The 26,110-nt window shown below is 46.6% G+C and overlaps 1 protein-coding gene across 2 annotated transcripts; it reads left to right on the plus strand.

The window, feature by feature from the left end:
• The first annotated feature begins 898 nt into the window (after window positions 1-898).
• Window positions 899-25,479, plus strand: LOC123443578. 2 transcript variants are annotated; one of them, XM_045120005.1, is made up of 7 exons: window positions 899-1,309; window positions 9,928-10,002; window positions 10,133-10,405; window positions 20,801-20,903; window positions 20,971-21,089; window positions 21,393-21,569; window positions 24,427-25,479. In XM_045120005.1, exons 1-7 carry the CDS (start codon window positions 1,022-1,024, stop codon window positions 25,174-25,176), a joined length of 1,785 nt encoding a protein of 594 aa, XP_044975940.1. In that variant the 5' UTR covers window positions 899-1,021; the 3' UTR covers window positions 25,177-25,479. The 2 variants fall into 2 exon arrangements, with proteins under 2 accessions (XP_044975940.1, XP_044975939.1); XM_045120004.1 differs by having other exon boundaries at window positions 900-1,309; window positions 9,805-10,002.
• The last annotated feature ends 631 nt before the right edge of the window (window positions 25,480-26,110 follow it).

Consider the following 26,110-nt stretch of genomic DNA (forward strand, 5'->3'; position numbering starts at 1 on the left):
GGATAAAAACACACCAATTAGAATTGACCAAGTAGGGATCAAGACATCTATGAATGGGCTTAGAAGTATGTTGCCTACCACGCCAAGTATAAGCAGGACCACTATAACCAATATCAAACATGCCGCAATTTTTAACAAGAGACCTGAAAGCATTCATACGATAGAAGTTAATATTACCATTACACCCATCCACATCATACAAGATATCATTAAGGCCCCCCATACAAACCATGGGTTTTCCTAGGTTATCATACACAAAATTAGCAACTTGGTCCCAGATGGCATTAGTCTGCCTATGATACGGGTCACCATATATACAAATAAGACAAAAGTTGACCCCTGAAGCTACGTAGACTACATTAACTAATATATAGTGAAAGGCATCAGTATGCACAGAAACTTTGAGCTCATCGTTCCACAAAAGCAAAAGGCCACCCGAGGCACCTCTAGAAGGAACAACAAACGCATGTGATATGGCCTTGGCCCCGTTGACCGTATTCGCATGCCTTTTGGCCTAGAGAAGCCGTTGGTACCTTCCAAAGGTTGGCACGACTTGCACCGATGCCACGCGTGGCATCGGGGCCTCGCGAGCCCTTAGGACGCGCGTCGCGGCACTCCTCCATGTGGTGCCCGAGCACCTCTTTCGGTGTAGCGGTCAGGTCAGATGCTTTCTAGGTGAAAGCCCTCGAGCCCGACCCAAGGGAGACGTCGGACGCGCCTTCCTCTACCGGAAGGGGGAAAGCATCCGCACCACGCCAAGGTCTTTAATTTTTGCAATGATAAAAAATATTATATTAACACGTGTAAGTTTCTTTTGCATTAGTTAATAAGTGCATTTGCACGTACACGATTGCTGGTGTGAAACAAAGAAAGAAAAGAAAAACAACCAAACCGAACCAACCATTCATCATCCCGCAAGGCGGGGAAGAAAATATTTGCACGTTAGCCCCTAGCGAATAAAAATCCGGGGTGACGGAAAGCCCCCCTCGCCGCGTTGGGATCCGTCCAGGGGATCCTCGCCATGGGGACGGCGACGATGGCCACGGCGTTGGGCGCGGCCATGTTGCTCTACTTCGTGCTGAGCCGGAGGCTGGCGAATCATGAGGAGGCCGCCGGTAGCTCCGGCGGGGGCGGAGGAGCGAAGAGGCGGAGGGGACGCGCGGCGCGGCAGCCGTCGCAGCCGCCTGCGACATGGATGGAGGCGGTGGGTACTCTCGCCGATACGCTGCGATTCACCTACTCGGAGACGCTCGGGAAGTGGCCCATCGGGGACCTCGCCTTCGGGATCAAGTACCTCATGCGCCGCCAGGTCAGACATCACTCTCTAACCAGCCACCGGCTTGCTTGCTCCGGTCCCAATAGGACAACCGCGAGCTTGTGTTTTGGATCTGTAATGAGGTTTCCTTTCGCGCGAATTGCGCCTCCAACGCGTGCTGCGTTGTTGGTAAGATTTTGATTTGGATAGAGGCTTCTAGCGATTGATCAGGGGCAGATTTGCCGCTTCGACTCCAAAACAACTGATCCGCAGGAGAGGCTTGGGTGATTTCAGTGCTGATTGCTTTGCACTCGCAGTAAAAATCACGACTTTGGAGATTTGGAGACGATGGGTTCTTTTTGTATCGTGCCATCCGTGGTTAAGGTATCCGTGGTGATGACTAGCTATAGTGTAATGCACTCTAGGACTGTATTAAGACGGTGTAAATGCTTCTGTTTTGCTGGTGAGTACTTTTCTCTGCCAAGTCCAAGCATCCAATCATTATACAGGTCAGGGATGGAGACATGATTCATAGATGAGGGGGGCGAAGATGATAAAGACCCCGGAGAAGATATTTTGTTTTTGAAAAGGAGGTTGAACCCCATGACAAAATATCAGGCATAACCCTTTCATCCTTAAGGCATTTTTTTTTCTTTTGTAAAAAACACATCTAATCAGAAAATTAACCTGTTCTTTTATATGCACTAGTAATCGTGCATGTGTAACACACATGTCGACCAGATTAAGCACAACAATAAAAATATAACTTTTTAAAATTCGCATGCCATAATGCTCAATTTGTTTAACCTACGAACATATGGTGTCTCTTACAAGAAAGGATTTTGCATCATGTGCACTGTTGGTTGCTACATAACTAGATTTGGCTAGGGCTACATTGATTCAAAGGTGTTTATAGGATTATTGGAGGATATAGATCCATAGATTTTCTTTTGTGTGGAGCTCATTTGGTATTCTTTCTAAAGATTTGTCTGTTCTCTGTTTTTAATCCATCCGCTCGGTACAGTCCTTTTATTTATTTTATGATGTCATACACTCTATGACGCAAACTATATTTGCAATCCAGTCAATTTCCAACGATAGAGCCAAATCGTGATGAGAATGGCTACGGTTTTCAAGATAGAGCAAAAGAAGGCCTAAAAGTTACAAGAAAGGCACGCGTGCAAATACACACACCACACACAACTTAGTTCTTCAAATCCAAACTAGGAGCAAGGCTAATAATATACTCCCTCCGTTCCTTAATATAAGACCTTTTAGAGATTTCACTATAGACTAGATACGGAGCAAAATGAGTGAATCTACATCCTAAAATATGACTACATACATCCGTATGTAGTTCATAGTGGAATCTCTAAAAGGTCTTATATTTAGGAACGGAGGGAGTAGCTAGCTGTTGACTATATAAACTTGCCATGTCATCAAGAGCTAGCATGATTAATTACTCACATAATAGGGCTGGTTACAAGGTTAGACCTTTTTTCCACTTTCTTCTCTATCTCTTTCCTCTCATTTACTCTTTTTACCTAGGAGCATGTGTAGAGATTGGCTCTTTCATGAGAGCCCACTCCTTCCTTTTCTCCTTATCTCTCTCCTCCACATAAGCAAAAGTGCCATGTAAGCGGGCTTGTAGCCCACTATTATAGTTGCCCTAAAAGGTACAAGGATGTGTATCAGGGTCCATTATACTGTGGCCGACTGGAACCTTATTGGTTGCATTACTTGGTTCCTCTGTCTCATTGAGACACAGTAGTGCCACATGCCACTCTACCAAGTCAACAACATTCTCCCCGCAAAAATGTCAACAATATTCATACAATCATTAGAGGAAGTACTGACGTCATTTGTAAAACCCATTATGGTACAAAATTGAACATCAGAAAAACTTTACGAGAAGTAGAAGTCCAGAACATCCCAAACTTGTAGTTCGCTTGTAGTATTGTAGCCCTCATCATCCCTAACTTTCTGTGAAAAGAAGTCTTGAATCAGCTATAGGAACCCAGTGTTTTTGTCCATTGCAGCAATGACAGAATAAGGAAAAACGATCAGCAACAGGGTTGGGCATCTGGGTCCATTGTACGTAGCAACAAGTTCATAACATGGTAAGAAATGATGGCTAAGTGGTCAAATGATGATTAAAGCTTGATGAGTTTCTCTTCTAAAATATTCTTAAAGGGGTAAATAAATAAAAAACTTCATCCTTTGTCCAAGATGTCAATAATATTGCAGCTCTAAATCCTTTTAAAAAAATACTTTAGCTCTAAATCGACAACATTCAGGTGCACTCTGATTTGCATTTGGCTAAATGTTTAGCACATAGCACTTTGATATGCCATTTTTTTCTTTGAACTCTCAGACCATCCACAGGAGGAAAAGCTTTCAAAATGGTGACCATTCACTTGTAGTCTTTTTCTTTCAGGCAGATAGCCTTCCAGCTTTCCAAGCCTCTTACTCTGGATTAATTACGGAACATACAGAAGTTGAGCGATGTAGCTGGTCTACCCAGCATAAAAATCAAGCATATTGAAGTACATTTACAGAGTTTCTGTTAGGAATATAATGACACAGTTGTTTGGTTGCAAGCGTGAGAGGCAAAAGAAAAAATAATTGAGTTACAATGAACATAATCTCTGACCTGAGCAGTCACTGCCGAGAGGCCTACCCATTCACATCTCAAAATTTGATGGATTCACGAACTTCTTGAATTCGTCAAATTTAACTAGCTGGATCATCTGGGAAATCCTGAAGGCCCAACAATGCAGCTTCCAATATAGCAAGAAAAATACGACAAATCATATGCTCATTTCAAAGAAAGAGAAAATAGTCCTTACCACCAGTTCACAATACATCTAAGGTCATAGAGTTCGAAGAATCTGACTGGGACTTGGTGGATTCAGTAAACTATTATTAGGAGCTACCAATTCCGTTTCAAAACTTAACTGCTATAGCTATATGATGCTGCAGTTTCCTTTCTGAAATTATCGTTCATATTTAAACTGGACATATCTGGAAAATGATAGCTTTGGCCTTCTTGGGATAACATGAAAGGCTTTGAGGAATTTTGATAAACCAGCAGCTACATGCAACTCCGTAATTAGATGCTTTCAATGAATACACAAGACAAGTAGGGACCACTCACAGTTTTGGCGGCAATATGAGCAGAGCAAGTCAGCAAGCACATAATGATTCCCAGGCTAAGAAGAGTGTAGATAAACCTGCATAACAACTGTTCTTATAACCAAAATAGGCATCCCATATTACATATATGCAAGACACTTAAAAACTTCGTAGAATCCTCACGGCATGGCAAGGACATGGATTCCAAATTTGTCAGATTCAATATGGAAATATGGTATAAATCATTTGGTGCATACTACCATTGATGTCTTAACAGAAGCAAGAGAAAGAATCAATCAGTACAGAGATGTTTAGGTTGAATATGATTATATGTATCAATCTTTCTTCATCCCTCATGAGTGCTCTAGCTACAAAATTGTACAAATTCACCAGGAATTTAGAAGGCAAAATATATATGAGAAAAGGAATGGAATAATCATAAGGTCATATACAGGTATAAACTAAGACTGAGTGCATTCTGTAACCTGGGATAAAAGTTTGGCGGGACGCCAGCGTGCGAGCACCGAGAGGCGGTGAGTGTGTCAGAGCGCCGCCTGGAGTGGCTGATGAGGAACAATAGAGAGAAGGAAAATTAAAAGGAAATCAGAAGTAAATCCATTTGACTACTTCTAGATACTTCTACCCCAGTCTCGTACGGAGTATTTGTTTGTTTCTTAGCTTTAACTACTGTTTTCTAGAGTCTTCTAGCTACGAGTGGAATGTATCTTAAGTAATGTTTTCTAGAGTGTTCTAGCTATAAGTAGAAGTTAGATGTGAATGCTTCACGTAGCCTATAAAGAGAGGTCCTCACCTCTAGTTTTTGACCAGACTATGTACCCCCACTGCCTATAATAAAACTTGGTGTTCTTATTTGAGATCTGGAGTAGACCTTGTGCTCTAGGATTTTTGGATTGACTCCTGCTGCCATATTGGCCTACATTCGCCTCTAGAGTGATATCTAGCGCAACACGTTGAAGTAGTTCCTTCAACACTTGTGTTGTACACTTTGTAGCAGCAAGGTGGAGTTGTTCCTCCACAACCTTGTGCTGCGGGCACGGCGGAGGCCACAAAGGCGACGAGCGCAGTTGTGGCAGGATGCCAGCGGGCACGGCAGAGGCCTCAAGTGCGTCGAGGTACCAGCGGAGCGGAAGAGGGGTAGAAGGCGGCGGGCTCAGTCAGCAGCGGTGCCCCGGTGGTCGCAGGCGGGCGCAATAGAGGCCGCGTGGACGACGGGGCGCCGGTCGGCACGAGCGTATGAGGATCGCGTGAGTTGTTGGAGGAGGCCTTTGGAGATCCCATGCCTGTTTTCAAAATTTCCTAATTACTATGGTGTTTCCTAATTACGTGTTATGACTGATTGATACATCACCTCATCGCCACATCATCGGAAGGATCCAGATTGTTATTTTTGGCAGATGGATGGACTAGATTTATCGGATTCACTAAACTCATGCTTTTAATAGCAGTAAAGACTACTCAGTGAACAAAATCAATCCATCTAGTTTGGCACATTTAATCATCGTTGGAGTACTACTTAACTAGACTATAGTAGATTTTAATTCATCAAAAGAAGTACTAGCCACTAGTGTCAAGATGTGTAAGACTTACCTTTTATCTAGTGTTTGGTCAAGACACATCAGGATCAGTAGATCAGACAAAAGTTACCTGGGGCTAGTACCATAGCATGACGGTGCTGTGCAATTGTCCACGTCTCGCCCTCGCGTCTTGCAAAGAGTCAATTGATCCTGCTATGGTTTTGCCATGGACAAAGGTGGGGGAGGGAATAAAGAATCGATTGGTCTATGATCTGAGCTTCTGAGCAATGTGCGGCGCTAGTCATCGAAGCATCTAAACTGAAAACCAAAAGAGCCAACCTTAAGCTCGATCCTTCCACGACAACGTAAATCACATGGGCTTCTTGGTTGGGGTTCGGTGCATACGGGTTAGGTCCTTAGCTCCAGGATTAGATACTTGAAGTTAATAATAGTGCTTACTGCTTAGTGAGTAACTGACTGGACAACATTGTAAGAAATAAAAGATTTCATATGAATAGTTTTCTGAAGATAAGATGGGTTTCCTTTCTCGAGAATACTAGGAAAATGGTTATGGTAACCTTTCATTTGAAGGATGTGAAGCAGTTATGCTATTCACATAACTCAAGTACTCAATAAAGTAACTTTGAGCTTATGGTACTATTCTATTTCATGTACACTAATAAGTGTGCACGTGCAACACACATCTTGACTTATTGACAAGGCGCACACTGCTACCTCCGATTCTTCAAGTTCCTCCTCTCGTTAATCCTGCGTATTTTGTGCAATAGTATAGATGATAATTGATAAGTGATTCAACTAAAGCAATGAAATGCAAGACTAATAAATCTTAAATATTACCTTGTTGAAATTAGCAAAAGCTTCAAGAGGATCTGTCAGTGCATCCTGAATTTGTTTCATAGGTTCAGTCAGTTTGTTAATTCCACCAGTAGTTCTTCCAACGCACCAATATTCCAACAATATGCATGTATCAATCAAAATCTCTAATTTGCAAGGCTGAAAAGCTACACATGATGCATTTGCAAGATCGTGAGAAGAGTAATGGTAATACCTGGGAACGAAATTGGAGATTACACTGATAAAGCATAAAATAAAGTAAGTTCGGCGCAAGAGATAAGTTCCACATACAGTGAGATGGCTCATACGTCCATAAGGATACATGGTGTCTGTTTGGATCAACTCTTTTTTCCATCCAGAAAGCCCAAGTCCACAGCATCATCCTAAAATTAATGAGGATATCATACATATCAAGATGTAGCGAGAGTATATCGAACTTACTTGCGAGATATATTCTTTAAGCTTGGTATGCCCAAAATCATCTTAAACTTTCAGAAATCAGAAAAGGCGGGTGGATTTCCTCATGATAAATAAAGAATGGAAAGAACACGTAATGATAATTTTATTATCCCTGGTTACTTAGAAACACTGCATTAAGAACTGAGACACCTGATTACCAAGTATTTACAAGAAAAATGCAGTTTCGGCAGTGAAACTACCTTTGCAGGCTTGGCAGGTCCCTGTGTGTGGTGGTGGTAATGAGCCCCACCGGCTTCGCCTTGCTGGTAATCCTGCTCAAGAAACCTGAGAGCAACAAGGTTGACCATGTTCATCATTTTTTTGTAGTGTGGAAAATAATAATATGTATACTTGTCAATTACAGGTCCACAACAACACTTTCTATTCATTAAAATTATTTTAGAGTTTATTTTCTTCCTGCTGGATAAATTTTACTAAGAGCAAAACGCATGCTAGGATTTTTTTTACTCAATGATTAGTTTAACTGTTGAGAAAATAGTTACAGGTTCAGTTGCAACCTTTGGTTCAGTTGGCACCTTTGTGTTTTTGTTACTGATTTGTAGGTCCTCTGTTTTTCTTTTAGTTGTAGGCGAGACTATATCCAACCATTGATAAAGTTCTGAACGTTGAAAGTTCTGAACCTATAGGTTAGATTTATCTAGCTTTTTTGTAGGCTGAGAGTATATCCACGCTTTTAAGGCTGTCAATGGACAGAAAAATCAGTAGAACAAAGGTAGATATGGTGTGTTTCATGATATAACTGTAACCGCAAATGAGGTTTGTTGATTTCTGAAAGTATGCACTGCAAATGCTCTCGTCAGATGCAACTCGCTGAGCACCTGTAATATCTGTTGCAACAACAGCGACCACAACGGGGAGCAGAGAAAGAATAGCCCAGCAATAGCATGACCTGCAAACCAAATATTAGGACCAAATTAGATAGTTCTATAGGACTTCAATGGATGGGGAAACTCAGAAGAATCCTTCAATGTTCATAAGAATCCCAAGAACCAAAACATATAGGCTAGTATGACACGGAGGGACACACAATGGCACACTGGAAGCCGGAGGAACACGCCTCCTTCACGCATGATGCCCTCCGCCACGGACCCGCCACAACACTGTTGCGCGACCGTGCTATAAGGCCCGCCACGTGCAGCTCCGCCGCAAAACCCCTCACTCAGCGCTGCGTCCCGCACCGACGCCGCTGCTTGAGGGAGGAGGCGGACCTTGCCGCCGCTGATGCAGGCTGAGCCCGCTGCGTCCCGCTCTGCCGCCACTACTTGGGGGAGGAGAGGGACCCGCCGAGGCCAACGGAAAATGTATTCCTTAACTTATGATTCAGAAAATGCATTGCCCACAAAAAAGGAAGATTCGGAAAATGTATTGCAGAAATTAACCTACCATGATGTTGCCACTTGTGAAATCGAATCAATTCATACATTTGTTGATCTGTAATGAATAGGTGCCACAGTCCAAAATCCAAAACTGTAAGTAGAAACAGAGGCAAAGGTAGCACCTGAGGAGCTGCCCACCGGCCGGTTCCAATTACCCTTGATTGCGTATGGAATCTTGGCCGCCTGGCGCCTGCTGTTGTGCCTTGCTTGTTGCGCTCGTGCAACCTGTTGCTAGCCTCTCGCTGTGTCCTGCATGGGATGCCCTGCCTATCCCTACTGTCGTGGTTGCGAGTCCATGGCTGGTTGGCTTCCAATCTACCAATGCGATCAGCTACTGGGAGAAACATGTGTACGTAAAAGACATGGTGCAGGAATTAGTATACCCAGAATCCAATTAACCCAATCAGTCTAAAAACACCATTAGTAAAAAGATTAATGCAGATTGGGGCGCTACACACACGGTGGAAGAATCACCTGCAGATCCAATTATCCGTACTTGAGACTGTGGTAGAGCCTTGCGAATGGTCTGCAGCTCCGCCTCCCGCAACGTCCAAGTAGAAATCGCTAGCGTCGGCGCCGCCGTTGTCATGGGCACCACGGCCGGACGGGCTGCATATGGAGGTGCGGAGGTGGTGTTTGACATAGCAGTTCCGGTCAATCCCTAGGTCAGGACGCGAGGAGCACAGGGGAGAGGGCGTCGTGGGGAAGGGCAGGTGGCTTTCGTCCGTTCAATGTGGGGCGACGGTTCCAGTGTGCGTACGTCCAATGGCAGAGTTTTCGTCCGTCATCTGAAATTGCTAAATGCACTTTTGGCGAGATTATATTGTTATTTGCCGGTTAAATCTAATTGAATGGGTCTGATTGTGTGGCTCTAATTACTTTGGGTAGTTGCGTGTACGGTTTGCTTGTTTAATAGTACTCCCTCTGTTCCTAAATATAAGTCTTTTTAGAGATTACACTATTAGACTACATAAGGATGCATATAGACATATTTTAGAGTGTAGATTTACTCATTTTGCTCCGTATGTAGTCCCCTATTGAAATGTCTAAAAAGACTTATATTTAGGAACGGAGGGAGTAGTAGAGATGTACTTTCTCTTGGTTACTCTTGAGTGCAATTGTACCTGGTAGACAAATGGTCCATTGTAATTTTGGCGTTACTTTTTAGGGCAATCTACATGTTGCCGGTGTATATGCTGGAAGCAATTGCATTGAACTTAAAGGACCTGAAGTCATGGAAGAGTTGATTGTTCTACGACGGCTAATTGATTTATGCTTTCTTTTCTCTAAGAAATCATTCCCAGTTTTCCTGGAATTGGCTGGATTTTCACAAGAGGATGTTCTCATTGAGGAACCTAAGGCGGGGGTGAGTAATTACTGGAAGCATTTTGTTGTTCTGTCCATTTATTAAGGCATGGGTAGTTTCTATCTAGTGGTTATGGGAACATAATTTCTTGCTATGTTTCTCCAATCTGACTTGACTCCTACTCCTACAGATTTTAAAGCCAGCTCATACAATTCTGCGTGATGAGTGCACAAAATCCTTTCTTGTTTTGATACGAGGCACTCATAGCATGAAAGACACACTAACTGCTGTTACTGGTGCTGTAGTACCATTTCACCACTCGGTATTAGATGAGGGTGGTATCAGCAAGTTAGTCTTAGGGTATGCACACTGTGGGATGGTTGCAGCAGCACGCTGGATTGCAAGAGGTATAACGCCATGCCTCCTTCAAGCCGTCACTCAGTGCCCAGAGTACCAAATAAAGGTGGACACTTCTTACTTTTGGTTATGGTTTCAGAACTTTTTCATACTTAGTTTGATCTGAATGCTGTTGCTCTTAAGGTTATTTCGCCTCATGATATTTTTTCTTACTTCTGTAACAAACAAGTCAATTTACCGTGGGTCAGTATGCTGGCAACAAAAGACTCCAAAATCAAAATATTACCATAGATAATTCCATGACCATTTACCATGCAAATTAACATGAATCTGCCGATCCCAGGCCTCTGTTTTTTGTATAAGATGGCTTCATGTTTGGCATTAGTAAAAGAGTAGGAAAGCTCCAATCCTATGTACCTGGTTGTATTGTTATTTTGTTCAGAACAGTAGGGAACATCCATGTTCGAATATATCAATTAAGGAATTAATTTACATAAGAGTGGCAAGGCTATGTTGTCTTAGCATAGCCGGTCCCAAGCCCGGGTAAAGGAGGAGGGTTGTGATAGGCGTGGCGAGCCAACGTGAAAAACCCAGCCACTCTTATGGAGATGAAACCCAAAGGAAACTCGTTGGGGCGTAACCCTCTTAGCGACGCGCCACATCGGAACCCGGGTGTGGTGTCAAATGGGCAAGGGCCGGGCCGTCACCCCCTTGGTGGCGCGCCGTATCTTGATCTGGATACGGTGATAAGTGAGCAAGGGTCGGGTCGCCGCATCCTTAGTGGCGCGCTGCACCGACGCCCCGGTGTAGTGAAAAATGAGCAAGGGTCTTTGCATTTGACTCGACGAGTGCGGAGGGTAAGGAAGTTAGCCGAGCCTAGGAGGATACGCTTAGGTAGCTGGAACGTAGGGTCCCTGACGGGTAAGTTACGAGAGCTAGTTGATACGGCGGTGAGGAGGTGTGTTGATGTCCTATGTGTCCAAGAGACCAAATGGAAGGGACAAAAGGCGAAGGAGGTGGAGGATACCGGCTTCAAGTTGTGGTACACGGGGACAACTTCAAACAAGAATGGAGTAGGCATCTTGGTCAACAAGAGCCTTAGGGATGGAGTTGTGGACGTTAAGAGGCAAGGGGACCGGATGATCCTTGTCAAGCTGGTAGTTGGGGACTTAGTCCTCAATGTTATCAACGCGTATGCCCCGCAAGTAGGCCACAATGAGAGCACCAAGAGGGAGTTCTGGGAAGGCCTGGAGGACTTGGTTAGGAGGGTACCTATTGGTGAGAAGCTCTTCATAGGAGGAGACCTCAATGGCCATGTGGGTACATCTAACACAGGTTTTGAAAGGGTGCATGGGGGCTTTGGCTATGGCATCAGGAACCAAGAAGGAGAAGATGTCCTGAGCTTCGCTCTAGCCTACGACATGGTTGTAGCTAACACCCTCTTTAGAAAGAGAGAATCCCATCTAGTGACGTTCAGTAGTGGTCTACACTCTAGCCAGATTGATTTTGTCCTCTCTAGAAGAGAAGACAGACGCGCTTGCATTGATTGTAAAGCGATACCTGGAGAGAGTGTTGTCCCTCAACATAAGCTTGTGGTTGCTGACTTCCGCTTTAGGATTCGTGTCCAACGGGATAAGCGTGCCAAAGTCGCTAGAACGAAGTGGTGGAAGCTCAAGGGGGAGGCATCCCAGGCTTTCAGGGAGAGGGTCATTAAGGAGGGCCCTTGGGAGGAAGGAGGCGATGCAAACTTGATGTGGACGAGTATGGCGACCTTCTTGCGGAAGGTCGCTGTAGAGGAGTTTGGGGGTGACCAAGGGAAGTAGAAGGGAAGCTAAGGACACCTGGTGGTGGAACGATGAGGTCCAGAAGGTTATTAGGGAGAAGAAGGACTGTTTCAGATGCCTATATCTGGACAGGAGTGCAGCTAACATGGAGAAGTATAAGGTGGCGAAGAAGGCAACAAAGCGGGCGGTGAGTGAAGCGAGAGGTCGGGCGTATGAGGACCTCTACCAACATTTAAACACTAAGGAAGGCGAAAGGGACATCTATAAGATGACCAAGATTAGGGAGAGGAAGACGAGGGATGTCGGCGAAGTCAAATGCATCAAGGATGGAGATGATCAGCTTCTTGTGAAGGATGAGGCGATCAAGCGTAGATGGCGGGGGTACTTTGACAACCTTTACAATGGAGAGGTTGATAGCTCTACCATTGAGCTAGACGACTCCTTTGATGATACCAGCATGTGCTTTGTGCGACGTATCCAGGAGTGTGAGGTTAAGGAGGCGTTAAAAAGGATGAAAGTAGGCAAAGCGATGGGTCCTGATGGTATCCCCATCGAGGTGTGGAGAGGCCTTGGAGACATAGCGATAGTATGGCTAACTAAGCTTTTCAACCTAATTTTTCGGTCAAACAAGATGCCCGAAGGATGGAGGCGGAGTATTTTAGTACCAATCTTTAAGAACAAGGGGGATGTTCAAAGTTGTACTAATTGCCGCGGAATCAAGCTGATGAGCCATACTATGAAGCTATGGGAGAGAGTCATTGAACACCGCTTAAGAAGGTTAACAAGCGTGACCAAAAACCAATTTGGTTTCATGCCTGGGAGGTCTGCCATGGAAGCCATCTTCTTGGTACGACAGCTGATGGAGAGATACAGGGAGCAAAAGAAGGACCTTCATATGGTGTTCATTGATTTGGAGAAGGCCTATGATAAGATACCTCGGAATGTCATGTGGTGGGCCTTGGAGAAACACAAAGTCCCAATAAAGTACATTACCCTCATAAAGGATATGTATGATAATGTTGTGACAAGTGTTCGAACAAGTGATGGCGACACCGATGACTTTCCGATTAGAATAGGGCTACATCAAGGGTCAGCTTTGAGCCCTTATCTTTTTGATTTGGTGATGGATGAGGTCACAAGGGATATACAAGGAGACATCCCATGGTGTATGCTCTTTGCGGATGATGTGGTGCTAGTCGATGATAGCCGAACGGGGGTTAATAGAAAGTTAGAGTTATGGAGGCGGACTCTAGAATCGAAAGGTTTTAGGCTTAGTAGAACTAAAACTGAATACATGAGGTGCGGTTTTAGTGCTACTAGGCACGAGGATGGAGAGGTTAGCCTTGGTGGGCGGGTGGTACCGGAGAGAGACACGTTTCGATATTTGGGGTCCATGTTGCAGAAGGATGGCGATATCGATGAAGACGTGGGCCACCGAATCAAGGCTGGGTGGATGAAGTGGCGCCAAGCTTCTGGCATACTCTGTGACAAGAGAGTGCCACAAAAGCTAAAAGGCAGGTTTTATAGGACAGCTATCCGACCTGCGATGTTGTATGGCGCGGAGTGTTGGCCAACCAAGAGACGACATATCTAACAGTTAGGTGTAGCAGAGATGCGCATGTTGAGATGGATATGTGGCCACACAAGGAAGGATCGGGTACGGAATGACGATATACGAGAGAGACTTGGGGTAGCACTGATTGAAGAGAAGCTGGTCCAGCATCGTCTCAGATGGTTTGGACATATTCAACGGAGGCCATCGGAAGCGCCGGTGCATAGCGGGCGGATAAAGCGTGCTGAGAATGTTAAGAGGGGTCGTGGTAGACCAAACTTGACATGGGAGGAGTCCGTTAAGAGAGACCTGAAGGTTTGGAATATCGACAAAGACTTAGCCATGGACAGGGGTGCGTGGAAGTTAGCTATCCACGTTCCAGAGCCATGACTTGGTTTCGAGATCTTATGGGTTTCAACTCTAGCCTACCCCAACTTGTTTGGGACTGAAAGGCTTGGTTGTTGTTGTTGTTGTTGTAGTGGCAAGGTTCAGTAGTCTAACCATCTCCAAATAAACTGAAAAGCGAATGTAAACCCTGTTACCAAAAGAGAAAATTACAAGCAATTTTTTCTTCTTCGAGAAAACGCAAAAGACCTTTGCGTTTCATTTCATTGAAAAGGAAGGAGTTTGAGTTACAATCCTCCTAGGGGGCAAGCATACAATGCGAAAGCGTGAAATTAATGTACATCCTAGGTCGGGGGGGGGGGGGGGGTGAGGGCTCTAAGCCCCAGCGCTCCGGCTCTAGCCCAGAGGGCTGCCTCGTCCTTGATCCTAGTCATAAGTGCAGCAATCAAGGGGTTGGCTCTGTCGAAGACGCAGTCATTCTGGTGTTTCCAGAGCATCCAGGGTATGAGCAGGGTCGTAGAGGCGAGGCCCTTGCGCATGGGCTTGGGCGTGAGCTGCCTCACGGAGAGCCACCAGTGGTTGATCGATGGCTCGCTGTCGGGCGGGTTGCAGGGTACGCTCAACCAGCTAAGTGCCTTGTACCATACCGGCCTAGAGAATGGGCAGGTGAGGAGGAGATGTTGGATGGTCTCCAGCGCCTGGTCAAAAAGCGGGCAGCATGCGGGGTGCTGCAGGCCGCGGCGGCGAGGCGGTTAGCGGTCCAACACCTATCAAGATGGGCGAATATGCTTAACAAACCCAGTCGTCGGGCTACGAGTGGGGATTTCTAGGGAGATTCAAGCCAGTGGAAGAACCGGACACGAGGCGGTGCCCAACACTTTCAGGTGAGCTCCACTTCCAGATTAGGCGATTCTGCTTGGCGGAGAGCGTCGTCTGCTCGATCATGTGCCAAAGTTGTAGGTATTCCCCTATTTCCTGTATGCCAATGGTGCCCTGGATGTCCCGCGCCCAACGGTTGGCCTGAAGGCCGTCTGCCACCGTCCGCATTTTGCGGCGGCGTTTGGGGATGCATGAGTATAGCTACGATGCGATCTCACGGACAGGACGATCCAGCGGTCCTCCCAGAACACGGCATGTTGGCCGTTGCCGATCTGCATGGTGGTCGAGGCGAAGAAGGCTGACCCATCAGCGAAGGACTGTAGATCAAGACCGCTCAAAGCTCTAGTGATGTCGATGTGGCTGAGCCACATCCAACGTGCGCGGAGTGCGAGGCCTGTGCACTTGAGGTCGTGGACGCCGAGTCCACCAAGCGAGATCGGCCATGCGATAAGCCGCTAGTTAACGTGGCAGTTGCCACCATTGGCTTCTGCACGTCCAGCCCAGAGGAGTCCTCTGGATTTTCTCAAGCGCCTCGAGGATCTTCTTCGGGGGGCGCCAACACCATCAGCTGGTGGATAAGGATTGCACTGAGCACGGCCTTGACAAACGTGAGGCGGTCGGCTTTGTTCATAAGTTGTGCCTTCCATGTAGGGAGCATGCCAGCGGTTCTATGGACCACAAGCTCAAGTTAAGCCGCGGAGGGGCGCCTGATTGTCAACGGAATGCCAAGGTAGGTGATAGGCATGTCCACAATGGGGCAACCAAGTAAGTCGATGACGGGCGCCACATCGTCGGCATCGTAGCGAACAAGGGTGGCCGAGCTCTTGAGGTAGTTCACCTGGAGGCCCGAGGCATGTCCAAGGAGTTGAAGGATTCCTTTTACTGCCAGGATGTTGCCCTGCGAGGGGTGGCAGAATAGGATCACATCATCCGCATATAGCGAGACGGCGGGGATCGGTCGCCGGAGGTGAAGCTGCTGCAGGATGCCCAGCTCGGTGGCACGATGTAGAAGGCAACCGAGCGTCTCGACCGCGAGGACGAATAGCTGGGGCGAGAGGGGATCACCTTGTCGAAACCCGCATCGGTGCCAAATGGCCAGGCCGGGCTTGCCGTTCATAAGCACCTTGATGCTGGCTGATGAGAGAAGGATGGCCAGACAGTCGAGGAATCGGTCGTCGAATCAGTAGTGGCGCGGGACCTCGAAGAGGAACAGCCAACTAATTGAGTCAAAGGCCCGTGCCAGATCGAGTTTGACCAGCACGCGAGGGGCCCCAAGCTGGTGTAGGAGGCGCGCGGACTGCCGCACGAGGACGAAGTTGTCGGTGAAAACTGCGTCCAGGGATGTACGCGTTCTGGTTCGCGCAAGCAAATTTGAATTTGCGCTATGTTAAGATATCTTTACAAGCCGACCATCTCGTCATCAACTTATCCAGCCTCTAATCATCAATCAGTTTTCTGGGAACTGCACACATTGACCATTCTGTTCGGAATTAATATACAGATTCCCCAAAGAAAAAATTGTTAGCGCCATCATGTTTTACCTAATTCAAGCATATCAAAAACTTGATAGTTGTGATCCAACTTCTCCGATTTAAGTTTCAGCAGTCCTCACTCTGTTCATACCCAAGAAAAGATTCATCAATCTACTTTATCACATTATAAATTGTGTTGTGGGAAAATAAAATGATTACAACAGGGGTCCCTCCCTAGCCTTAAGCTTTGAGATAGAGCCCCAGTGGCATGGATGCTGATGCTGACGAGGAGAGGTTGCGACGTTGAGCAAAGAGTAGGGTGCTTGGGTGACACCACCGAGGCGGAGACGGCGAAGGCAAGGAGGGAACGGTCGTTGCTGGACTCGGTACAATGAGATGAGGCAGCCCCGACTCTCGGGCTGTAACTGTGGTTGCCGTTTAGCTTGATAGCAAGGGCGCGTAGGGGGACGGCCCATGGGTGGCTGAGGTTCGTCAGCGGTGTCGCGGTGGCCTTGGCCTTCACTGATTAGGCTACGTCGCGTCTTCACTTTGGAAGAGCTCCATGCACTCCATCAACTTCATCCATCAACACCAGCTTGGGGGCATGCCGCGTCTTTAGGAGTGGGCATTGTCACGACCTACCTGACGACCGAAGAGCAAAGGAAGGAACGCAGGAAGCAACGCCAGACTAAGAAGACTACCAAGAGTAGCGCATGCTCTTTGGACTGCTAGGGAGAAGCCAGAGGGCGGTGATGTTAAATAGCTGTTGTTGTCGTTGTCAGAGAGACCAGTTTGTATCAAGGGCGAAGCTAGAGGGTGGACATGTATTTATATCATAGCAAGAAAGTTCTAAATACTTTCTTTTAAAGTATAGTTTCACTGCTGGCCCACCCTGGCTCATTGGGCTTGATCCGACACTGGTTTGTATGTAGCTAGTGCTAAACCACTCCTGCTTGCTCCTCTTTGTTCTTCCTCAAGAACTTGTGCTTCACATTACCTGTATCTTGGAGTGGTACCAAGGTGCTCGGATATGTAATAATCAAAGTTTGATCCACTCCATATCCATTTACTAGTGTTACATTTGCCGAAATAGGCTTTCGCCCCGCTTTATATATAAAGCAACGACCAGAGATACAAGTCCGGATAAAACACGCCACCAACACACACAACACACACACCCAAGGCAAGATACAAGGCTGTCGATGCACCGCAAAACTACCCAATCGACCACCAAGCACACTACAGATGAGCCAAAAGGAACCACTTGGGCCGACGAGGACCTCTCGAGAACTAGCCACCAAGAAGAAGTGAAGCGGGATAGTGACGAAGCATGGATTCCAAGGCGGTGCCTTCAAGAAGGGCACGACACCGAGTTGCACAATTGCATGATCCCGAAGATCAAGTTTTCACCCGGAGCAACGTGAAGAGAAGGAAACACCACAACGGAGCCTTCACGAAGGAAACGACGCCCGTGGCCGCTGCCATCGTCGGCCGGAAAAGACCGGGCAAGTTATGCACTCCGGTGTTAACCCTCCCTTCGCCAAACCACCATGCTACGCTGAACATCACCAACCATGCCAGCCGCGTGACCATGGCTGCCTGATCTCACCCAAGACGCGCGCTCCACCCACGAACACCACGTCTCCTGCCGCCAGGGTGGCATCCAAGCAACTCCGTGAACACCCAAAACCCAAAGGCCAATGCTTTGGCCTGGCCACCCCCAATCGATGAGCAACCAACAACCTCCCTGCCTCGAACATTGCCAGAACCTCGCCGGAAGGCACACGACCGAGGAAAGGAGAGGAGCAGACGCATCCAAACTGATGCACCCCCGCACAAGCGACAGGTGGCCCGACATCGGGGCCTCCCATCCCTCCTGTGAACTCCCCACCGGCTAGAGCTCGGCTAACACGCACCACCAGATCGCGAGCTTGCGCCGCCCAAAGCCCGTCGATTGCGTTGCACGCCATAACGGATGCGCCCACGCACACCGGCGAGGCGCCGGGTGCTGTTCGTGGCCGTCGGCCTGCCAGATTTGGCCACGCCTGCCAGATTTGGCCAAGCCCAGACTTGGCTGCCACCGCAGCCACAGGCTCGAGACCGCTCCGTGAAGCCCACCTCGCCGCCACCAGGCCCTTGCTACCCCGCCGCCGCGCCCCTCACCTGTGCGAAGCACCGCCCAACGCCACTGACCTGTGCCAACCGCCTTCGAGCGGGATGTGAAGGAGCAGGCGAGCTTTGCCCGTTAGTGTGGCCAGACGGTGGTGACGGAGGGAAGGGAGGAAGGGGACCTCGAAGCCAGCGGCTAGGGTTCCCCTCGGGTCGCCACACGGGAGCGACGCAGGAGGAGGGGAGGGGAGACACATGCCATAGTATTACATTTGGAATCAGAGCCTCAGATCCCTCCGTATTCTCTTCCTCCCAAATTTTTCCGAGACTTGAGAGCATATCCCCAGTTACCCACCAAAAATATTCTTTGCTACTATTTGGTTGTGGAAGTGAACTTCTATGGTATCTCTTGATTCTTTGACGTAAGAGCTTATGCAAGGTATGTTGTACTTATTCTATAACTTGAACCCCACCGTTCCTTCCCACATTTTCCTTGAGGAAAGGCCTCTGCTCTGTACTCTACAGGCTCCCTTCTCCTCTCTTTGCCTCGCCTCCAAATCGTTGTCGTTGCCTGCTCAGCACTGGTTGCCGAAGCTGGTTGCCTGTGCCACCGGCCACATGTCTGTGCTCCCTCGATTTGCCCGTCGCATGGCACTCCGCCTGGCCATGCCCCTGCACCAAGTCCTAGCCCTTGTAGTTGAGGGCCGAGGCGTGGTGATGTCTCATTGGTTATGTCGTTGCATGTATGAGGAACTAATCCTATCGTGCAATGATGCTTGGAGCGATGGGGATGGCACACTCGCATGACAGAGGCCCCATGTCTGTTGCATAAGGAGATGACAATGCTCTCAAAGCTGGACAGAGAACTACTCTATCCTAGTATGTGATGTTTATCTATCCTGAAAACCGCTGTCGTCGCCTCAGTCGGCAGATGGCATGAGGTGGCAGAGGCAACAGTTGCTTTGTTGTCCAAGGCTAGGAGCACGAAGCAAGCTCGAGGAGCGGGTATGACTGTTGACGTGACGATCTGGCAATGGCTTCTGCCTCATGCTGTTGGACGCGGGGACACCTGTCTGATCTCTTCTAATGATGCATGCATGACAGAAATTTCTGGATGGGCTGAAAGATTGCCTAAAGAAATGTTGTATCAGGCATTGCTTGATTCTGGTTTAATAGGTTAGATTTGGGATCGTAGAGGAAAAAAGGGTTTGAGAAAGAGACCAAGGGATCGGTGGCCTGCTTGTGTTTTGCTTCTGGAGATAGATGAAAGAGAGACGAGAACAGATAAGGAGGTAGACGCACTGGGACCCACATGAGGATTGGTTTTTCTATCCTCGGCTCACATGTGTGTGCTAAGTTCTTAGATTTATAATTAACCAACATTCGGTTATCCAATCTAAACTCATGTTCAAAGTTAATTCAATTTAGTTACTACTGTTGAAATGCTACTAGGACCATCAAAATTAGTACTACTGGAAAATTAAATAAACATAAATATTTTTTCCATAATGCAATGTTGGAAGACATCTATATCGGGGTTCATATTACATGCGATTTTTGGCTGTGCATTCGAAATAGATATTGCTTGGATTATAATACTACGTAATTCTGCATTTCCTTGTGTTTATAGATTAGATGACAATTGATAGTGGAATAGACAATTTATCCTCGCAAGTTGTCAACACGCATCCTCCACGTACTCCAGCAGGCTCACACTGCCCACATTGGTCCACCGGCATGGCAAATCGCCCATTCGCTCTAGTTTTTGTGTAAAGTCCAGTTAAATAGTCTTTTGTTGTTGATAGTTTCACCACTGCAAGCGTTTTTTGTTGGCAAACAAACTATATCCAAGCAATTAAGCCAACGGCATAGCCAGAATTTGTTGAAGCCCAGGGCTGACTGCTGGAGGCCCAACAAGAGGGAAAGATAATGGGCTGCGGCTGCGCCCGGCCAAATGTGATACCCTCTAAAATATACGCTAATTTTCCCACGCCCTGGGCCTGCCTGGGCCCAGCTACACCTTTGCATTAAGTATGACCCCATCTGGAAAATATATATCAGAAATGGCAATTATCTTTAATTAGGAGTAGGGGTTTACTGTTGTAATAGGTACTGCAAACATGACCGAGTTAACTACGGTCAGTCTCCCTCCTTTTGGTGAGTATGTTGTTCCCACCTTAAGAGCCTAGCAATGTGCTTGTCAATTAGCTGTTCAAAGTATTGTATCCTTAGCTTGGTAACACACGAGTATATTGTACTGATGGTGGAAATTGTCATGTCATTTGGTTTGAATCAAACATCCTCAACTATCAAACATCCTCAACTATGTTATTGTTTTAATAGCTGAGTTATTTTTTTAGATTGTTGGCCATTCATTGGGTGGTGGCACTGCTGCATTGCTGACTTACATCTTGAGAGAACATACAGAGTTCTCCACAACAACTTGTGTTGCATTTGCCCCAGGTATGTCAACGGTATGCATTTAAATTTAGTTGAGCAAGATGGTAATAGGTGATTATTTTGTTGTCAGCTTCATGCATGACATGGGAATTAGCAGAATCAGGCAAGCACTTTGTAACCACGATTGTCAATGGTGCTGATCTGGTTCCTACAGTATCAACTGCTTCTATTGATGATCTTCGTTCTGAGGTAACTACTGTCTTTCTAGGATCAGTTATTTCACCCCATTTTAATCCTCATTTTCATCCTTAGAAGCCCAGGGCATGACCCAGGTTTATTCAAACAGCCTAAAACCGAACACCAATTTGAGCTATTGTTAATAGCTTCAGTTCGTGCTGTCTCATCTTTAAAGGAGGAAAGAAGCTGATAACCTCTTCAATTTAATTCATGTTTTGTACTTTTTGTTGCATGGACATAATACACTGTGAGGATCCCATTCTTCAAAATCCAGTATAATGTGTCTAATCCTCCTCCCATCTTATCCCTTTCCAGGTAACGGCGTCTTCATGGCTGAATGACTTGAGGGATCAAATACAGCAGACACGTTTCCTAAATGCCGTTTACCGGTCTGCTACTGCTTTAGGAACTCGCCTGCAGTCTTTTTCTGGTGCGAGAGCCAGGGTTGCTGGTGCTGGGGCACTGCTACGCCCTGTTTCAAGCAAAACTCTGGTAACCTACCTATACCGTAATCTGGCAAAGTGTAATTCATGGATGAAGTATGTACCGCATAATGTTTTGTTGTGGGGTTTCATTAGGACTGGGTCAATGTTCAGGATATCAGTAAATGGTACCATATCGGTCAGATGCTGAGTAGGGATAAATAGGCAATTTTTCCAGTTAATCGGCTAGTCGGTTACCCACCAAGTAGCGATTAACTGACTGAGATGCCGATTAACTGGCCCATATTTGGAACAATGCTTAGGGTGATATAGGACCAAGCCATAGGGTGGCCCGATCTTCACGAATTGGAGGTGGATTTGAGTGAAATCACGAAGAACACGGGACAAACCCACAAGAAAACACAAGAGAGAACACTAATTGGGCAAGATCGACACCAAGTAACCCTCAAATCACAAGCCAATACACGAGGTGCATTTTGATCCAAGAACAACAAGGGAAATAAAGGATACAAGGGTAGTGCTTGAGAGATGGTTCTTCTCCAATCCAAAGGATATGGAGGTCTTGGTAATCCAAAGGCGATTCTTCTCCAAGATGGAGGCCTTGACAACCATGGAAGGTTGTTCTCCAAGATGGAGGGATCCCATTAGGGGAGGTAGATGAGGTAAGCTCTCTCAAGTCTCTTATCTTAGCTAAGCCTAGAATGGAAGGGAGGAGGAGGTATATATAGTCCTAGGCACGAAGAGGTAAGTAGGTGGGAAAGATACATGTGCTCGTTGTGCCCTTTCCTCACTGCACGCAAGCGGGCCGGAGGGTCCTGGGCAGTCCGGAAGCTCTGGGGTACTTCCGGGGCAGGGTCTGGGGTCACCAGAAGGTTGGCGAGTCTGTCAGTCCAGGTGGGCCTGAGGTCCAGGGCAGTCTGGATGGTCCGGGGTGCATCCGGGGGCCTTCCGGGATATCCAGTAGGTTGCACAGGTTGACCGGGAGGTTGGCCTGGAGCTCTGAGGTATCTTTGGGCAGTGGCGGCGCTGGGGGTATTCCTGGGCATTCCATGGAATACCAAAGAATTTGGCCCCAAAAAATTTGACTATACATGTATACTTGCTGGAGCCCACTAGAGCAGGAGGATACAGCCATGCTACAGGCGTCCACGGCAGCCACAGAACAGAGTAGCAGTCTTGCGCTCTCCCTCCCTCGATCGAATCCCCAAACCTAGCTGACGGCGCCGGCGACGGCAAGCGATTCGAGCCATCCAGTCCTCTGTCCCTCTCCCTTCCCTCTGTTCCGCTCTTCTGCCTCCGGCCTCCGCGGTCCGTGCGGTGCTGAGGCAATGGGATGTGCGCCTCCCTTGGCGTCGCCATTGCTCCATCCTTCGGCCTTCGTCACCTCGGGCGCCGCCTTGTCAGTCCAGCATCCATCCAGTAATGCATCCATCTACAAGCACGAACCACGGAACAACCAACTTTTTTCCCCTCTGTTTTTAAATAAATCTGAAGCTTTTTTTGGTAAACTGACACTGCCATGCCACTGCTAGAAGTTCTTGTAAATTGTATTCGTTGCCACTAATTTTACCTATAGGTTGTCGTTTGGAAGACAAAAGCATTGCCACTGCCACATTATAAATTGTACTCCCTCCGTTTCTAAATGTAAGTCTTTTTAAAGATTATACTACGGACTATATACGGATGTATATATATATTAATATATACATACTTTAGAGTGTAAATGCGCTTATTTTGCTCCGTATGTAGTTCATAGTGTAGTCTCTAAAAAGACCTATATTTAGGAACAGAGGGGGTAATTGTTTGTCACTGCCACATTTCCTATAGGTTGCTCACTGGCAATACCCTTTGCTCTTTTTTAGCTTTCTTAATTATTAGAGATATTGCCACAGTAATATTTTGTTATTTTATCGATGTATGGACAGTCATTAATTTTGCCATCTTTCTGCACACTTGTTGCTTTGGCAAGAAAAAATTCTACAAGAATACCCAGGAGTAAATTCTTGGCTCCACCACTGTCTTTGGGGCACCGTGCCAGCGTCTTCACGCTTGGTGACTTCGCTGTGGCGGTTCCTTTTCCGCTTCCATGCTTCCCTAGCGGATGGTGTGGGCGCTCTCTTGTGCATGACTTCCTCCAATGCATATTTGTCATTTGGCTCAAACCTATAGGTGCAATGTGATGCGTATAGGAGGGTCAAGTAGTATACCATATGTGAGAGAACCAAGAAGACACACATAAAGGATAGGATTCACCTGAGTATATGTGATGCGTGTGCCCCTTGGCGATGGAGCCAAGGCCCATGGTGATGACCCTAGGGTGCTCCGCATGATAGCGTGGTCCTTCTGCATCTTGCTAGTTTGCAACTATCTCTCTTATACCATTTGAAGTTTGATACGGCTGCCTGACCGCTTGAAGTATACAGCAACTAAAAGTGCTGAAGGACAATATTTAGTGCTATAAGTGCCATTGGACTGAAGGCTGCCCTTGGTATGGGTAATGAAAATATTATAGTTGAATCTGATTGTGCTGCTTCTGTGATCCCTTTAGCAGCATGGAGAGAGCTTTCCATGGAGATCAGGGATCTTCTGCCGGATAGAACTAATATTGTTTTTTCTGAAGATAGGGAGAGATGACAACAAGATTGCTCATGAATTAGCTAAGCAAACCCAGACGAGTGGAAGGGGGGCAGTCTATCTGGGTCAATTACTACTGGATTTGGCACTGCTTGTGCTCTCTGATTGTAATGACCCTAATGATTTTTTAATATAATTGCAATTTTTTCCCTAAAATATATATATTTAGTGCATTCCGTGATAGCCTTGTGCCTAATCATATCTAAATACTTTACCCACCAAACCCTAAACCCAGAGTTACTGCAACCTTCTTGACAAGTATTTCTATGCAGGTTGTGATGAAACAAGCACAAAATGTAGCACAGGCTGTTGCAAGAAGTCGGTCAGCACTGTCTTCATGGGCATGCATGGGTGCACGCCGTCGACCTGTAGGCGTAGTAGCTGCAAGTCCCAAGGATGAAATGACTGCAGAAAACCATGTTAAAACCACAGTGGATTCAGAGTCCTTTGTTGTAGAACAACATGTCACCGAGGTCGTAGAGGAGCTGCAGTATGCTGCAACTAGTATTTCAGTTCACGAGGAAACAGAAGAAGAGGCTCTTATGAGTGAGCATGAAACTTCTAGGGAGCATGCAGAAGAAGAAATAACTGAAGGTGAGCTGTGGTTTGAGTTTGAGAAAGACCGGGATCGGCAAGCTGAAGTGGAAGCACGGACCCGTGAGGAAGAAGCAGCTGCTGCCAAGGAAATAATGGAGGAGGAAAGTGCTGTCCTAAAGAATGTAGAGGATAGGCAATCCTTTTCATCAGATAGCCTCGAGAGGCAGCAATTCTACCCCCCTGGTAGAATCATGCATATGGTTGCCATGCCTCCTCCAGATGCTGGTCCGGATGATCCTATTGTCACTGATGAGTGTACTGTTGGATTATACGGGACACCGAGACATCTTTACAGCAAGATCCGACTATCTAATACCATGATCAATGACCATTATATGCCAATGTACAAGAAAATGATGGAAATATTGATTGAGAAGTTTGCAAACAACGATGACAACTCTGGTGCAGATTCTACAGTAGGATAGTGGTTGACTTATACATCAAGTGTACAATAGTTTCTTTTCTGTTTAGATGTGATTAGCTATTATACTATTTTGCAATATATACAACAGATGTCCTGATCAGTCCAAATAGTTTTTAGTTAGGGTTGCGCGACAGTGTGAGTGCATGTATAAATGTAAAGGAAACTAGCATTAGTCATTTAACACCCTTGCTGTTGTGTTATCCTGTTGGTTTTAAAATGTATCCTCTTTGGTATTTGAATGTTGAAAATTCAAGTTATAACTGTAGATTGCTTTTGGAATTTGAAATTCCAAGGTGCATGGAAATTGCAGTTCTGTTTTTCCTTTTTTTAGGAACGGAGGCAAAAGCTTTGCCTCATCTCATTAATTAAGAAGAAAGGAGAACATTGTCTTAAGGTTACAAGACCATTCAGGCCGGAGCAAGGGGATCACTCTCCCGGTAAAATATTACCCAGAAACCTAGCACCCGCCACATGTCTTTGCTTCATCCTTGATCGATGCGGCCACCCGCGACGGTAAGGAAGCCTTGTTTCGAAAGACCCGAGCATTCCTCTCATTCCATATCTCCCAACAAACGAGCATCTGTAGAGAGTTGACCGCCTTCCCGGAGTAGCCTGGTCGTTCCTCGCTCGAGACCCACCATTGACTCACCGTCTCGAGACCCACCATTGATTCACCGTCTGAAGGTCGACCCAAGAGATGGTCGAAGATTGCCAACCCAGCCAACAGAAAATGAAGTTCCACACCCTGATAGAGAAACGACATTCGAACATAATATGGGCCACCGACTCCGGCTCCTGCTTGCAAAGCTGACAAAGGCCACAATTTGGCCATCCTCTGCGCTGCAGCCTGTTGGCAGTCCAGATTCTATCTTGTAGGACGAGCCAGAAGAAGAATTTAATCTTAGGAGGTGCCCAAATCTTCCAGACCATCTGCG

Source organism: Hordeum vulgare, chromosome 3H (genome assembly GCF_904849725.1).
Source record: "Hordeum vulgare subsp. vulgare chromosome 3H, MorexV3_pseudomolecules_assembly, whole genome shotgun sequence".
NCBI classification, from domain to species: Eukaryota; Viridiplantae; Streptophyta; class Magnoliopsida; order Poales; family Poaceae; genus Hordeum; species Hordeum vulgare.

What these genes read in the sequence shown, in the direction of transcription:
- LOC123443578 (XM_045120004.1), top strand. Translation starts at nt 1,022, where the DNA reads ATGGGGACGGCGACGATGGCCACGGCGTTGGGCGCGGCCATGTTGCTC. An exon ending in GCCCAGAGTACCAAATAAAG is followed by an intron (nt 10,406 to 20,800) that starts GTGGACACTTCT and finishes TTATTTTTTTAG; the next exon opens with ATTGTTGGCCATTCATTGGG. An exon ending in TTGATGATCTTCGTTCTGAG is followed by an intron (nt 21,090 to 21,392) that starts GTAACTACTGTC and finishes ATCCCTTTCCAG; the next exon opens with GTAACGGCGTCTTCATGGCT.